The following is an 18,925-nucleotide window of genomic DNA, read 5'->3' on the forward strand; positions in this document are numbered from 1 at the left end:
TGTAAATGCTCCACTGGATATGATTAGCTGTACACCGGATACTATACCTTTTATTCACTCTGTATATACATAATATATTGCGAGTGTTTGATCACCGTCCTTTGAGCAAATATTTGAATTTTCCGAGAGACGACAGACGACCTAATCTATATTATATTGAACCACAGTCGTTCCCGAAATTCTCAAGAGAACAGTCGTGCATTAGTATAGGTAGGTTAGCCTCTGCAGCTATATTAAAATACCACTACAACTCTGAGATTAATTAACTAAAATTGCTTTTAGCGTAATTAAATAATAATCGATTAAAATAATGTTATTTTATAATATTATGCGCTCGTGAAAATTATAAAGCAAAAAACGAATTTTAAACACAATAACGATGTTGCAGTGTTGCACACTTATAATAAATAATACATAAATCTCAAAAATATTTTAGCGTCTGAACTATTTTTTGCAGATCGTGAACCTTAGTTTTCATCAGAAAGGTTATATTTTTTATAAAAGCAAATTATTATAAGGTGTAAAAAATATATTTTTAAAAATTAAATATTAATGAGAATATAATGGGAAATTTAAAATGTTTATAATTTATTTATACAAGTGGCAATTTGAATTTACAATAGGTACATCATAATCCGTTTATGATGTTGTAGATCATATTATATTACTATATTATTTTTTAATATTAGTCATAATATGATCAAGGTCTTTATAATGATGATTATAAATTATTATAATTGTCAATTACCAAATACACGAAAAAAAAATAAAGGATCAAAATTCCGTAATTGACGCGCAATACATGCAAACAGTTAACTGTTCCTTAAAATGTCAAAAAATAATTATTCATAGTTGAGCATATTGTAAATTGCATTTTAACGTTAAATAATTTGAGGGTTTTTGATTACCTATCGCAGGAACATTTCGAAATTGCATTACGCCACGGTGAGATGGAGATTTAAGCGGTTATAAATAGACACAGGACAATATTATATTGATGAGACGGGCACTCAAGTATTTCTAGTGACGATTATAATATAATACCCGACAAAACAAGTGCTTACACATTCGTTTCAACGGCCTAATTCGTTTTAATTAATTATACTATCTACGTAGTGTTTATCACGCGAGTCACCATATTGTATATACCACGAGTAAATTAAGTTTACGTGCAAAAACTACATTAGACATTGAATTAAATAGGTAGTCGATAGTTAAATTTTACATTATATTGTTGTAATCATTAAGTTAAATTGATTTTAAAATTAAAATTAAAAAAAAAAGTAATTAACCAAGTTTTATTTTTTCCATCGTATTAAATATTTATAAACAAACTAAAAGTATAATATTACTATAGCTTTTATGGTTTAAAATATTAACTTTTATGCTGCTATAATTACACAAATTGATATTGAACGATAGGTACTTTTTTGAAAAATACGTCATATTTAAATTATTATCTCTGTCAGAGAAGGTAAGAAAAATTGGAAAATCATTCTGTTAATGTTAATAAAATAATATTGTTATTAAAATTTACCTACTTACCATATAGAACGAGATTAATAAGGTTGTGGTGTACATAAAAGAAGATACTTAAAATTTATCTAATCTAAATATTTTGTAAGTATCATTGTTTTGTTTATAGTAAAAAAAAATAATATGCGTAAAAGTTTCAAGTCATAAATAATATTTTTGAATTATAAAGTAGCTTGTTTGTTTAAAAATCTAATTTTGTTAAAATTTGAACTGCAAATACTAAAAAAATGTTGCTTATAATGTTTCTTTAATATTTTAAAATAGCTATAATAACAATTTATGAGGAACCATCTATAAAATACTCAAACTTTTTGACCTATTATTTTTTAATTAAACTAAAAAAAAAATCGAACATTTCAAATGTCCATGGATGCATTAACAGCATGAACATTTCCATAATATTTCAAAATATATATCATAACATCTAGAAAATGTCAATATAAATATTTAGTAAAAAAAAAAATCCATTATTCGAAAGTTATTTATAAATAAATTATAATGAAAAACCAAAATGTATTTCGTCTAAATGGTTTTGCGTAAAAAATCTGGTTTTTCTCACTCGGCAACTGAACAATTTTAACTAAAAATTAAAGAATGAATACACTACCCATAACCTGTCAACTATCATGATAGATAAAAACTGTTATCTATTTAAATTTACAAGTTAACGTCTAAATGTGATTAAATATTATTTACATTTTTACGTAAATTATAATTTATATTTATATTTTTATTTTTTAATGTTTATTTTCCTAATCTTCGCACTAAATTCTATGTGGATTCTATATTCCTATGTACTAAGAATTATCTTTAAATGTTTTATCTATTGAACCAATTAGTTTAAATTTTAAAAAAACTTTTTTAAGTAAAAATAAACATAATTATAGCCTCATAGGTAGTGTGTTTTAAGTGACAAATTATTTTTTATATGTACAACAATAAAAGGCGATTCTTTTATCAAATAACAATCCTTTTTTTCAAAATGTATTAAAAAATGTTTGCAATAATTTCTAGTAAAAATAAAACAGTATTTTTTAGTATTTTTTATCGTTATAATTTTTTTAAATGACAATATACATTTTTTATTTCATATTCTGAATCAGAATATTTATCGGACTAGCTATTTCGATAGATACAAATTCAAATACGGATGACTAGTTTATGAGTTATGACTTTATGAGTATTTAAAGTTCAGGTACGCAGAATGGATAATAACTTACTAACTAGACATCTTTTTTTTTTTTAACCATGTTTACCGAATATTGGCTGATTATCAATGTTGAATGCATTGTCTATTTTTGCAACGCCTAAAATTAAATAAATTGGAACATTGTTTTATGAATTTACTATTCTCATCATTATTATTAGCCTGCAATCTAAAAGGACTTGAAACAGAAGTATAAATGTATAATAATCTAAATATTATGGTTCTCCTTGTAATTAATGGACAATTTTTATGCTAAGAAGTAAGTACAGAGAATCAGACTTTAAAACATATCTACTTAATGCAGTAACATTTTAATATTTATGCAAGTACATTTTATTTTGAACGCATTTATTATGATATCCTTAAACAATTTTGAAAATCTATGATTTTTTAGTATACAAGTAAATCCATACTTTCATAATAAACAATATCATACCCCGTATATATGTATTGGTATTAAATAACATTAATATGACTGAGAAAGTCAGGACTAAAAACCCTATTAAAATTTAAAATTAAATGATCCTTCAGTTATTATATTATAATCTGTAAGTCTGTAACGTACTTTTAATCTTTCAATGAGTGCGGGGATGTACCATGGCATTTTTAATAGATTATATCGCAACAAAATTTAGTATAATATAAGAAACATAATTTCCGGACATAAAAGTGTTGTTGTATAGTTTATATACAACGAAACGACGGTTACCAACTAGGTCATTTTAATATTTTAAATTAAAAATGTGAGATAGATATGGTGTAGGCTACAGCAGCTAGGTATTATTTTTTACATTTGAGAGTATAAAAAAAGATTAAATTATTTTTACACATTATATTGAAAACCGAAAATAATATTTATATTTTATATAAGTAAAAACGTTAACCCCCCCCCCCACACACACACACTTCATCCCTTGGAGAAAATAATGTCTCTGGATTTTTTACAATATAATTATGTATTTTAAAGAAAATTAATGTTATAAAAGGAATAAATATTTTAAAAAATAAAATAAATACATTAATTATTCTAGTTGGCAGTTAAACTAAACTTATTAAGAGGACCTTCATCATAACCGCATGCATTGTCTCTAGCTTACACACGCATTACATGACATATCTACATACCAGATTCTTACATAACAGTTTATTTATAGTTAATATTAGAGCAAATTTATGGACTTTGCAGAGGAAATATAAACTGTTAGAGCGAAGAGTTTTATTTCATATTTTTTTATTATAATAAGTTATAAGTACTTATTTTAAACTTTAAATATATATATACTTAACTCGTTTTAAAATAAACATATGAAAAAAAATCTTCGCTCAAGCACAGTTTATATTTTCTTTTACAAATTCGATAATATGTAAATTTACTCTGACATTAACTTTAAATAAACTGTAGAAAAAATCCGGCACGCATTTTGGCATTTGCTATAATATGCAAATATTAGAGTGTCTTTCAAGCTGTTCGATTAAAACTGCTTTATAACTTGAACATTACATATATACATATTTTCAATGTAATCGTTTTAATAAAAAAAAACTATAATGTGCTGTCTTATATTAATTAGCGAGTGTCAAATATGAAGTCAAACGCATTAAAACTAAAAACCGTCACTAATATGCGAGCAGTGCATAAAAAAATTACTCGCGTATTAGGCATGCTTCCAAATGACACTGTTCGTAATAAAACAAATATAAAGGAAATTAATTTTTATCTAGAAAATAAATATAATATTATTCTTCTGTTTTCAATTTTATTACATTGCAAATACTGTTTTGCGATCAATTCAGTGCATTGACATATTTAACGTCTTAAATGCAGAGATTCTCGTGATTCGTATTTGTATACTTTATATTTTAGAAGAAGTCCACATTCAAAAAGGAACAAGGTAAGATAATGGTAATATCTCAGTATACTTAAGCGTATAATTAATGTTTATAGTGGTTATAGTTAGGTACATTAAGTGCAATAAAATATAACGTTAAATAATATAAAATGCTTTGGTATATCATATATTATTATATACATATTAATATATATACTATAGGTGAGTAAAAGATAAGTATAATTTATCATCCTAGACCGGGCGCCCTTTCAATCTAGATAATTGGATATATTACTATTATACGTAGTAAGCTTAACACTTAAAAAAATACTTAACCAGTACGGCGTAATATTATATGTTTCCAATGTAGCGATTTCAAATTTATTTATTTAAATATTTTACCAGGTGTTTTGGCGATTTAGATTTTTCATTTAAATGTTTCAATGTTATTAGTTTATTGCCAATAATAAAAATAAAAAATTGTTATTTAAATATTTAATATTATCCATTAACATTAATAGTAATAATAAAAAGTTTACCCCGTAAACGATCGAAACAAGAAAAAATTATATTATTTTATTTATTACGCACATTTTGTATACATATTTATAAAGAGTAAAAAAATAAATATAAAAACATATTTACCAAATTAATTTTTTAAACAACTCTGAGCGTTCCTTGAGTACTAAAAATACGTAGTAAACGGTTAATGTAAGGCGAAATACCGAAGTCATAATAAGTTAGACGAAAAGTTGAATTATGCGCAGCCAACATATAGAACAATGCGCAAAAGTCAAGCATCAAATTTTTTTGCTCTATCCTCAATCTCTTTAAAGTATTAAACCTATATATATACTCTTATGCTTATATTAATAAGCATTTGCACATTTATAGTTTTTGTAGTTATTCAAAGTGAGCCATTCCTATAACTTTCGTTACGCGTTTCGTTCATTTTAATACATTATTAAAGCTATTATATTTTATTATAGCCCCATGAATAATTAATCAACCGTCTCGCTCTAATGATATATGATTATTTTTTTTTAATTCTTTAACGATGAAATTTATATTATACATATATTATTATTATAACACATTGTCTCGAGTACGTTTTAACTCTAACCGTCTTCCCGGCCTATCGCGCACAAATCGTTTTCGCATTACATGCGGACGAGGAGCGTTACAAACATCCGCCGCAGTGACAGTAATAATATAATATAATATGTAATATCATGTTATACCGTCAAACGAAAACTGACACTCGTGCAGCAGCCCGATGAGGACTGGTAACGCGAGACCACGATTGTCGCCACTCGTCCGGTCAGAGTGATCTCGAATAAGCTCGATTGCGTATACTCTAAACACCAAACTATACATGATATTATACAGGATGTTTCATAAGCAAGCTCGCATGCGTTTTATTCTTTAATTTTATATTTTTCATTGAAATTCTTACTATTGGAATTATCGATAATGTACGTAAAACATATTATATTATTTTCAAACATTTAGATTTCTTATGCCGTTTATTATAAAATGAGTGTTTAGAGGAAGTATACAAACTTCTTTTATTCAAATTAAAACCTCCCTTTTTCGGTTAAGTTAGTAAAGTAATGTATTTAGTAGGTACCTATATAAACTTTGATAACACAGCAGAAACTACTTTCTTGAATTTATATATTTTATAAATAGATTTATTTAAATTTCAAAAAATCTAATCTAATAAACGGTTTGCAGATTAAAAAGATTTTCATATTTCAATTACACAATTCATCAAAGTAACTCTTAAAACGCCATACAACTTTAAGTATGTGTACAAAATTATAATTTTTAAGTGGGTAATTAAAAGTGCCAAAAATAAAAATAGAATTTAATTTGAATAACTGCAAAATTATAAAGAATAAAACAAAAGCGAGTGTGCATAGTGTATCGCCCTATATAATATTGCTGTGTATAATACGAATCGCCGGGATTACAATAATATTTATAAATGTACGAATGTGTGCGTGAAGCGGTTGCTCTCGACATGTCTTCGTCGTTATTATCATTCTACGTGATATTTCACAGGACCCTAGCCGAACTCAACGAGTGAGATACAGTTTCGAAGCCGTTTTTCTATTTTGAGTATACTAGCGATAGGCATCCAGGCGCTGCAGAATCCTTCGATTATTGGCAACCGGCTCGAGAGAAAAAGAACCAACAGTGCCAGGAATTTAGTAAGTAACGCGCGAAGGGTTTTGGAAAATTTTGCAAACAAAGTGTGACAAGAAAAAAGTACGCTTTTAATTTCTACAATTTTATTATAATGTAACATTGCATCTTTGTTAAATATGACTTAGTATATTATAAGGTCATGGTGTATATTAGACGATGTGCAACAAAATTTAATCATAATAATAGTGATTTTCAACGGCACAAATACACTCAAAAAACAATCATATAAGTACCGGTTTAATACAATTGAGCAACACTTATAGTTCCCAATCATTTCCTATCCAGTATCCTACAACAGTAATCAACTAGCTCGCAATAAATATTTAATAGACATAAGCGAATTTTATAAACGTATTAATTTTTTTACAGACGTCTTACAAATTTATTACAAAATAGGAAAACAATTTTCAAAACTATAAAATCAAATTTAACATAATATTTTGTTTATGAACCGTTTAAGCTTGACATCATAATTTATTATTATTACCCGTAGAACAATATATAAAATGTATATCTTCTGCTTTAATATACATAGCGCAATTAACTTATTCGTCGATTTATAACGAAATTATTATTAAATCATATGGGTACCCGTAGTCGGGTCCAACCACATTAAATTATATAATATGTACCTATTCGGTATAGTATGTAAACGATATTAAATAAAAAACGTCAAAACTCGTATGTAGCCAACTACTTTGTACTTTTAAATCGTTATTTAAATATACCTAGTATATTGTCGTAGGAATATTGTTTTATTATTCGATCGTCGAAAGAAACACCACGATAAAGCACAATATTTTATTAGCAACAAAAACAAGCAATGTGTAGCGATCGTTTGCAAAATCCACTACAAACATTATAATACACACAGGCACAATGTATACATATTATTATAAGTGTTTATGCGTATATGGCTGTATACTTACGAGTGCACAGAGAACACGATATAATAATATGAACGCGTGTCCCTGGTTAAGCGACCATACGACTTGTGCGATTCGAGTCGGTTCTGACTAAACGTTTGCCGTCGCGTCGATTCGCTACAAACAGAAGAAAAAAAATTTAAGAAAAAAACGGTGTACCGAACTTATTTAGATATCTCCGCGTGTGGTGGGGGTGTAGGAACGTAGACGACAAACGGGCGACGGGCCAAGATCGAGGGCTGACCTGTTAAAAGAGAGCTTTATTTCCGTCGCATGACTCCGCCGCCGACCGCCGTCCATTGTTTGGGAAGCTGAAAAACGCAATAATATTTATTATATATATATAAATTATATTCGTATATATTGTATTTCCAAACGTAAGCACTAAGCGTATTTTTTTTTATTGACGTCCGTCAACGGGATAGTGTGAGCGGCGTGTACCTATTTAAAACACTCGCGACGCAGCTGGAAATCTCGATTGTAAACAGACGATTCTTTCTTTCGTCACTAAACAATCATTTTCTTATTTTTTTGTTGTTGTACATCATTTGAAGTTACGCGTTTTTGTATTTTTACTATTTTTATCGTTAGCGTTTTTCAAGTTTTTTTTTTTTTTACTCTTTATTATACCGACATACATTTTTTTAATCCATCTTATCTTTATAATCTGTAATAAAATATAATTTGAATTCGTGTAAAAATCGAACAAATAATTTTCAATAATTTGTAATTTGTAGGTGACTACCTATAAAGTTAATGAATGTTAAGAATGTATAAAATCGAGTTGAAAAATAACCGTATTATTAAACTAATTGCTTCAGGGGTCACAAACATTTTTGACTTAACTCGGTTTTTATACATAGGTATAATTTAAGTTAATAAAGTAAATATATATTATTATTATTTTATAATTCAAAAAAGTTATTTAAATACTTTTATACAAAATTATAAAAATAATTTCATTAAATACATAAAAACTGCCACACAAATGCCTTGAAAAGCATCTATAAAATATTAAAATACAATACCGCAGTACTAATAGAGTGAGATTTAGTCCAGGTGGTCCACTACTTGCTAAGAGAAAGAAGAAAGTTTACGCAGCTTATCACAACTTCGAAAAAACTTGATTATTAAAATTTAATAAATGGTTTTTGTAGTTTATTTTACATTTCTTTGATATATAATAATACAATAAGTTGATTTAAACAAAAATAATGTTTAAGTGTAATGATTTTTATCATGCTCATTGTTTAAAATAAGAGAATTTTTAAAATAAAATTACTTTCAATTATTAACTTGGTCACTCAAATTAATTTATAATTTTATATTATAATGTAACTTTAATCTAACTAAATTAACTTTTTTCTTACAACATTTTAGCTTGTTTAATAAAAATGGTTTACTTGTTCGGCTTTGCGTTTAATTTTAATGAGTCGTGTGGAGAGCCTCGCGAATATCTACAACAGCTCTCAAAATGTTGATGCCCTTTTATACACACATCGATACTTTTAATACATATATACTATTGATTAAAAAATGGTTTCGAATAATTGTAAAAAAATATATTTAAGTTTTATGAAAAGATAACACATTTTTATAAAACATCATAGTTTTACATTCAATTTATATTATACTGACAGAGTTTTGCTAGTTTTAAAAAATTTGACATTTACTATTATACTATTTTTTATTGTTTATGATGACTTAGCTTAGTAGTTTACTGGCGTTTTAACGTTGTATTCTAAAATATCAACAATGAAGCTTATTAGCTATCGTGATAATATTGGAAAAATGTTCAAAATGAAAAAACGTACTTACTTGAAAACCCCAACCATGTATTAGGAAAAACGACCTTCAGGATTTATTGAAAAAAAATTATGTAAAGTATAAAAATTATATCCATATACATTAGTTGTATATTGTCCAAAGTAATATAACTATTTTTTTCTTATAATAATCCAGAACACTTGACATGTTATTTTTTAACATTTTGGTATTTCAAAATATCCTTCAAAACCAAATTTGACATATTATTCTTCATTTGATTTAATTATTTTCATTGTTGAAAATTGAAAAAAATACATGTTGTATAAGTCATACTATTTTACATAATTCGTCAGGCATTAATCAAAGCTATAGTATAGTGGAGTAGACGTTTCAAATTTCAAAAAAGTACCTACCTAAAAATGTACTTATTTACAATATACATGACGTAGACGTATATTATGTTATACGTATAATATGGGGCTGTGAATTTGTAGAAAATGGAAACACTTTTTTTTTGTGAAAATCTACAGCTATAACATATTGCGATTAAAAATATTGATTTTAAATTTTAAAGATTATATTTTGAAGAAAATAAACGATTTGGAAGAAAAAGTGCTTATCCGACTATTACTATTGAAGGAAAGATAAAAAAATATTATTTACATTTTATTACAATTTTCGCCGTGCTAACCATAATAATGTGAATTTTAACTGTCACTACAATTTAAATTATTATAATATATTTGACAAATTAACACATACCTAATCACTCAATAGCCCGATGTTTGGTTTGAATCTTTAATATCGGTGTAATGTGGGGTGTACCTTTCTACACAAGAAATTATTGAAAATCATTTCGTTATAAATCGTTTTACACTACTGTTAAACCGATGTTAAAATGGTGTTATACACGAATTTACATTGGTCACCATTGGTTTGTTCCATAACTAAGCTTACATTTTTTATTTTGGATTTATCATGATTATAAACATCTGGCTTTGTTTTGATTGATTGCCTTAAGAGCTTGTCCAGTTCTATAAAAAAAAAAGAGAACTTCATAAATTTAAATTAAAAAAAAAAAAAAAAATTAAATAATTAAAACGTCACCTCAAATTTATTAAGAAATAAATTATGAGATTTCTGTCAATTAGGTATGCTTGTACACAATATTATTAGTGCTCAAAATTAAAATAATTGCATATCATGCACATAATATTTTATTTGTTTTGACGCTTGGCTGGTAAATTTAAATAAAAATATATAAACACGTAAATAATTATGTAGATGATGTGTTTTTCATAAAATAATATTATTGTGAGTCAGTTTTTGGCTACTGTACGAATCGAGGATAAATAAGGTCTAATGAGTAATGACTAAAAAACGTTGAAAAATATCAGTCATTTTTAGAAGCCTGCGGTGTAATATAGATTTTTGTTGTTGTCATATTTAATCTTAAACTAAGATCGGTTAGTAATAGATAATGCGCCTGATGTGCCAAAAATGTATGACCAAAAATAAAAAGTTTGGACACACTAAATAAAATTTTAGTAATAATACTTAAATTATTAAGACTTAAATGGCCAAATAAAAAAGTAATTTTTTGTCATTAAAAGCTTATATACTCGTATCATAATATAATATATATAAGTACAAATCGAATCATGACTGAACCATTTTAAAATTTTAATTTTGCGATTTCTGGTTATAAATCATGCATACTAAAATTACTCGCTATAATCTGCCTGATATTTTGTACTGCTAAAATGAATTAATTAACACAAAGTAACAAAATAAGCGATTAAAATTTAAATATCAGTTGAAAGATACACGCCTTCGGTTGAGTTAAATATAATTGTGAGATATTCTTAATTTAAGACTATCAAAAAATATTTTGATTTAAAATTTTATGTTTTATATATTATATATATATATATTACTGGCTACTACACAACGTAACCAACAAAGCTTAAAAGATTATATTCCGAGACACGATGCAGTAATTAAATTTTTCACAAATCTAGAAAAAGCGACCTACATAGTACAAATCATTAAATGTTTTTTCAAGTATATTGCTCTTACTAACGACCATTAATATGCTAAGTATTCCATGGTATACTGACATTTGTATAAGTATAAGTGTACAGCGTTCATTTAATTTTATATTCTATTATGCTCATTAAACAAGGTGTATTCAAAATCTTTGAAAATTCTTTTATTTTGAAAAATTTAAATTTTACGAACGTCTTGTAACCTATATAAAACAAACCAAGCTCTACTCAAAATGACTTTTTTTTCACCAAAATCGATTATGTTTCAAAATGTGTTTGTGTAATCGCACCAGGAACAGTTATAACAATTCACCACTTTTTCTACTATATAGGTATAAATATTAAAAATTGTGTTTTTTTCAGATTTAAATTAGATACATTTAAATTTTTTTTTTTTGATTTTTTTATTGACATAAAACATACATTTTTTATGGTTAAAAATTATACGTGTTAAAAATTGACGAAAAGTCTATTTATCACATGGTTCGTCGGCGGCTAACGATACGGAGGAATAGTATTTGGGTGCGGCCGAATAGTATTGAGGTGCGATGGCGGGTGCAGATGAGTAGTATTGAGGTGCGATGGCGGGTGCAGATGAGTAGTATTGAGGTGCGATGGCGGGTGCAGATGAGTAGTATTGAGGGATGACGGTTGCAGCAGACGAATAAAATTGAGGTGCGATGGATGGCATGGACGAGTAGTATTGAGGTGCAGCTAAATATTTGGTAGCGGTCGAATAGTATTGAGGTGCGGTGTACGCGTTGAGGTAAGACGAGGCGTATGTCCTGGGGATGTACGAGTACGACGTGGACACGGATGATGGCAGTGACACGACCTTCCTGGCGATCGGAAGAATAGGGCGTTGGACGGGCATGGCGATTTTGGATTCGATGAGTGGAGCGGCGGTAGCTAAGGTGTATTGAGAGCGGATCGCTGGCACAGCTTCCAATTTAGTGGTTTTGGTTATCGTCTTCAAGGCGATCGGAGCCGGTGAAGCGTTTTCCATATTGGCCTGCCACGCGGTCGAATCGAAAGTCGCGAGTGCTGGACGGAAAGCGTTCATCAGCGGGCTAGTCGCGATTCTGGTCTCCAACTTCAGCGGTGCGGTGTCGATGATGCGGGCGGGTTCGATATCGATCGCGGAGCGCAATATCGGTGCCGGGGTGGACACGGAGACGAAGTCGGAGGCGGTGGACAGGATTGGTGACGGGGTAACAGACATAATTCGAGCGGGTTCGAGATCGACCGCGGAGCGCAAGATCGGTGCCGGGGTGGACACGGAGACGAATTCGGAGGCGGTGGACAGGATTGGTGACGGGGTAACAGACATAATTCGAGCGGGTTCGATATCAACCGCGGAGCTCAAAATCGGTGCCGGGGTGGACACGGAAACGAATTCGGAGGCGGTGCGCATGATCGGCGCTGGAGTGGAACCAGTGACCAGGTAGCTGGACGTCATCGGATCGCAGTCTTTGATTGCGGTCGAGTCTAGCTCGACGGTGCTTAGGTCGTCAGCGCTGTACCCCAACTGGTACGATGTCGGATTGGCCGAAGCCAACATCGTGCAACCGACTGCCAACACCAAACATACCTGCAGAAACACATTATACGGAAAATACGTCAGAGATCTGATTTGAAAAATAAATTTAAAGCATAATACAGAGACGTATAGTATCTACTTAAACGTTGCATTCCAAAAATATAATAACTATCAACTCTATAATATAATTTATTTTAATAAAAATACAATGGCTACGATGAAACATCAAATAACTGAACCTCCTAAAAATGTTGGTATCTATTAAGAAGACCGGGAGGACCGACGTCCGACAACAGATTACGTGATTTGCCCGCTTCAATATAATATTATGAAAAACCTATGGCTCATATATAGATCATAATCAGTTCGATAATTTTGTTTTTTAAACGTCAAAAAAAAATATATTAAAAAAACTACCAAATTTTGAGTATTCGTATTCCTAACTTAACCTATAAGTAATTAATTAAACGTTTCTATGTTTATATTAAAATTTGAAATTTCTATTTGAAACTAACTTTATTTTATGCTATATACATAATTATATAAATACAAAACCGAATTAATTAAACGTTGTCTATACCTATTTAATATACACGAACAATAATCACTTACTTGGATACAATTCATAGCTGATATCTTCGCTCGTCGTCGTGTCTTTTACAAGTGAATAAGGTCTTATATTATAAGATATAATATAACTTTTGCTGTTTGAGTACTGCTACTATTTGGCTTGTCTGTGGCAAGAGATTAAACACAAAGTATGCTCGAAGAGACAATAGCTGCCGTATATATACCAACCGCCGAGGAACCACCAAACGATAATGCTTTACGGGAGACTTCGAAAACACAAACACGACCTTGTTGCCTTCTTGCAATCGACGACACCTGAAAACGTGAACCTGCAACAACACCGGGTTAGATTACATCATGTTTAAAAGCGTTTAGAGCTTAGCTTTGCGTTAATTGATCCAGGCCTCGGGGATGCACAAAACAACGATAATTATTCTTAAACGTGTTTAAACGCGACATATACGCCCGCTAAGGTATCAAACGCATATACAGTATAATATTGTAGTAATATATATTATTCTATTTTGAAAAACATTTCGGACGTAATTCATAATTATTTATTATTGTGACTGTAAGTGAGATAAGTATTCGGTTGAGAAATAAAATATTTCGTTTCAAATCTCCAACACAAAAAGTACGAATAACTCAAATTTTATGGTAACAAATTCAATAATTTTATGAATAAATATAAATAAATATAAATTATAGAATAAATTATTATGATCATTATTAATGAACAGCTAAGAGTTCCACACTGCCAACTTACTAAAATACTATATATTACTAAAAACTATATAGGCATGTATCAAATTTAATTTAATTTAAACAATATAATCAGTGTTGTATGCTTTATACTTTCTGAATTCTGAATAAATCCAGTAATTATTAGATACATTCATCATATTGATAACAAAGTAAATCAACAAGTGATTACTTCTGTTAAATAAACCTTATTTATTACGAAACGTAGTAAAAATATAACAATAATAAAGATAAATAAATAAAATGTAAATATATAATGTCTATTCAATTTAAACAAAGTCAAATAAATATCATTAAATTTAATATTATTTTACTGAAATTATTTTTTTTAAATCATGATAAAACAGATTGATACAACAAGCATAAAAGAATTGGATGAGTACGACTATACATTATACAATTATATAATATAAAATATATATGGGCCTTAACTATTAGTATTTTATAGGTTCACAGGTTGAATCCTTTTATTGTCATTCACTCATTCAATCCGTTTAACGAAATAAAATAAGAATTTCATTTCGTCTTTTTTGTAAAAAGGGCACTTTTTAACTATCCATAGCTATTTTAATATATTATACGTAGAAGGTGGTATATTTATAACATTTGACGTTCAAATTACGAGTTACAATATTGTATTATTTAATTATCACAAATCGTAATAATTTTTAAAAAATATTGAACCAAAAAAAGGTTTATTATAATATAAAAGAATTAGCATAAATCAGATGTCGTAGGATAAATAAAAAATTTTAAAAATATTATGACAAATATTATTATAATTATTGCAATTATTGTAATTATAGTAGGTAATAAATAATAATTATCACAGAGGAGCGACATTTAAAAACGTAGGTACCTACAATTTCCATCAAACGCGATTTTAAATTCTGTGCGTACTACTAGAAACTCTTAAATCCATTCTACAATTGATAATTAAAAATTGATGAAAAAAAATGCGTTTATTTAGTTTATGATGTAATTTATTGTTATAATTGTAATTTAAACGTCGTAATTCATCATTTAAACGACTGAATTGTATTATAATTTCCTAAATTCAACGTATACCAGTATAATAGTACCTTTTTGGGTGATGAATAGGTATAGGTAATCTTTTATTCAATATTCTATCATAACGAATTTTTCTAAGAATTGTTTATTTTTAACTTTTATATTGAATTACTGATAACAAATCTATCGTACCTCATTACACTTTTTATAGTTATTAAATCATGATAATATTCATAATACATAATAAAAGTTTATCTACGATAATCTAAAAATCTAACTTAATTGTAACATAATAATGATACTATTTTACTTACTTACTTACTTATTTTACTACTATTTTACCAAATGTTAGTAAAATTTCCATAGTATGTTGTATTTGTTTACATGAATTCTTTTTATAAAATAATGTGTAAATGAACAATTAAGTACCTATTATAAACAAAAATTAATTACATTTTATACTATAATTAGTGATTAAATAATTTTTTTTAAGCATTATCTCAATGCCTTTTTTATTAATATGAAATAAGATATCAAATAATATATGTTATATATATTTTTATGTATTTTAAAAGTGTATTGAGATAGGTAATAATATGTTATGTATTTTTATAGTAAGATATAAACTAAATCAGTAAATCATAACTCACGCGAACAAGTACAAAAAAAGTTTATGAGTCAACATTTGAATTTATCCATATTCATATCACCACTTTTGATGCAATTTATTGTATCCACAAATACAACACTAGATGAGTAGATGTTTGAAAATAATGTTATTAGTCACTAGATAAATAATACAGTAGTCAGTAGAGTACCTTATACATTAATTTTTCAAATTAACGCACGCGGTTTATTTAATAAACAAAATATTTAATAGCAATTATACAAAAGATTAACAATATGCGTTTAAGTATTTTAAAACAACTGGAAATAGTTCACTTTGTTAATTCTCTCATATTGTTTCCTATATTATTTATGGTATAAGACATGTGCGTTTTGGTGTAACATGGAAATAAGTCCAAGTCGTAACCGTAAGTTTTGTAATAATATTTGGATTTATTGCTTTTTGCCACATTTTTAAATACCAAGAATAGATTTTACATGGGAAATACGAAGTATTGTTATAATGTGTGAATAGTTCGTTTTTTTATAGACATGTTTGAAAAAGTACGATTTATAACAATAAATGTTAAAACGTTTTAAAACATTATTTAACATACGTTTTTAAGCCACAAAATGTCTTGTACACTTTTCAATAATTATCGGTACAAAATATTTTTTAAATAATATATTTGTAAAATATCACCCCTCCATTATATTCCGTTGTATACTGATAGTGATTCATTAAACGTATAACATTCATTATTTCAAAGGCTAATAACGTTTCTGAAAATATTTTTTTGCAAAATCTCTAAAATGATTAAAAAAAACTCATTTTTTTTAAATAAAAAATATATTTTTACTAATTTTTATCGTGACTTATATTTATTTTTCTATAGTAGTAATATTTTTTTGGGATAGTTCGGTATATAAAAACATGGACGACTATTAATAGTTTTAAAATATTTTCAAAGCTTACTTTAGCAGATTGTAATGGTATAGAAGTAGGTACACCGTGAAACGTTGACCTACTACTTTACTCATCAAAACTTTAAATACCTTTAATTAATAAATTATACTTGTTGGAGATTTGATTTTTATAAATCAAAATACCCTAAGTAATATTATTATTCGGAATATGGAATTAAAATTGTATGGAATCATTCAAAAAAGTAGAAACTTAAAAAGTATTACGATAAAAATTTTAAAAATATATATTTTTATACAAATGTTGTTTTTTAACGACTTTAAATTATATTCAAGAAATATTTTCAACATTTTCTGAAAAAATGAATATCCTACGTTTACCTTGTATCGTTCCGTAATCCGTATATATTATTCCAAATTATAAAACTTTATGTTATAACTTAATTATTACTTAAAGAAACTTTTCACGGACTATCAACACTAATTGCTTAGTTTTTAAAATGTAAAATACATTTTTACTGTTACGTAAAATGTATAAAACAGTATTATATTTCATTTTTAATTACATATTTTATGTTTATAATTAGTAATTACTAATATTAGTATTGAGTGTATCCAAAATCCTGTTATTGATGTTTTTTTCAAAGGTAAAATTTGTTTACTTGGTGTTGTTTAAATTAAAAACCTTTTAACTAGCCTAATAAGTACCTATTTATTATATTTATGTTTTGACTATTAAATTACCATTAAGCGTAATATTACCTACCTACTTATGATAATTGTAAATTATGTAAAATGAAGACAGAAATATTTAAATTTAATTTTAAGCAAGTCGTTACTAAATACGTTTAAAATCTGTTTTTATTTTAAAGTGTAAAATATAGGTAAGTACAAAATCGCATGACTAAAAGGCTATTTTTCAAATAATTTATATTAAATGTCGTTTGTCATTAAAATGTACACTTTTAAAATCATTTAAATTCTTTATAATATTGTTGTTTAATGCACAACAATATAAATATATTTAAAAAATAAACTTTTAATAACTTTGAAAAATATAATCTTTAATTAACTACATCCTCTCAAGTCTATATCAAAATATTAACAATAACTTTAAAAAGAATAATTATCCACATAAAAACACTTCACGAATTTTTTTTAACGAACTATGAAAAATTATCAATTTATTATACATAGTTTAACTATGTGATTTATGCAAAATTATTATTCTGATAATAGTACATACCATTCAAAATGTATTGTAATATTACCTATTTACCTACAAACTATAATGTTCTACTTCAAAACTGTGCATATAGATTGCAAAATTTAACCACTTCATAAATAGACACCAATGGCTATACTAGTATTATAATTAATGTATTATGTTCAATTTTGGTTAATATCTTATAATTTTATAACTAATAGGCCAGACCAAAAAAATAATTTATTTATGAATTTATTATTGTATACACATATATCACAATAATGACGTGAAATTATGATAATAATGTGAATTACCATTTAATAGATTTTATAATATTGAGTAAAACAGCACATTTTTAGGGGCGCATGTAAACTTCGTCATAAGTATCTTTTTTCATTTGTAGTTAAATTTGTAGAGTTTTTTATTGTACTACTACAACATACTAATCTCATGTTTAATATTTTAGCTAAAAAAAAAATATATCAATATTTAATAATTTAGCTATAAGAGGTGTATGCCATCTACAAAAAATGACTACATATGTGTTGTATTCAATCTCTCATTGATAATTTTTTTCTGTTTACGTAGATAGCATTTTCACGAAGGTTTATCACGAATATCTTCCACCGCTTTTCTCATTGCACAACTACTTATTTCTTGTCTTTCTAGTGTTTGGATTGAAATTGGAAGGCATGAAGTAATGTGTGTATCATTTGCAAAATGTGTTAAAGTAATATTATGTTGCTCAGCTCCAACAGTTTTTATGAATGCATTACAT

At 27.3% G+C, this 18,925-nt stretch overlaps 1 protein-coding gene across 2 annotated transcripts; it reads right to left on the bottom strand.

Annotated features, from left to right (window-relative positions):
* Window positions 1-11,996: 11,996 nt before the first annotated feature.
* On the bottom strand, window positions 11,997-18,737 carry LOC126551502 (mucin-4-like). Of its 2 annotated transcripts, none has more exons than XM_050205032.1 (3): window positions 18,462-18,737; window positions 13,680-13,966; window positions 11,997-13,118 (listed from the first exon to the last, which is right to left on the bottom strand). In XM_050205032.1, exons 2-3 carry the CDS (start codon window positions 13,692-13,694, stop codon window positions 11,997-11,999), a joined length of 1,137 nt encoding a protein of 378 aa, XP_050060989.1. In that variant the 5' UTR covers window positions 13,695-13,966; window positions 18,462-18,737. The 2 variants fall into 2 exon arrangements, with proteins under 2 accessions (XP_050060989.1, XP_050060990.1); XM_050205033.1 differs by lacking the exon at window positions 18,462-18,737 and adding an exon at window positions 15,733-15,842.
* Between the last annotated feature and the right edge of the window lie 188 nt (window positions 18,738-18,925).

The sequence above is a fragment of the Aphis gossypii genome, chromosome 3 (genome assembly GCF_020184175.1).
Source record: "Aphis gossypii isolate Hap1 chromosome 3, ASM2018417v2, whole genome shotgun sequence".
NCBI lineage: Eukaryota > Metazoa > Arthropoda > Insecta > Hemiptera > Aphididae > Aphis > Aphis gossypii.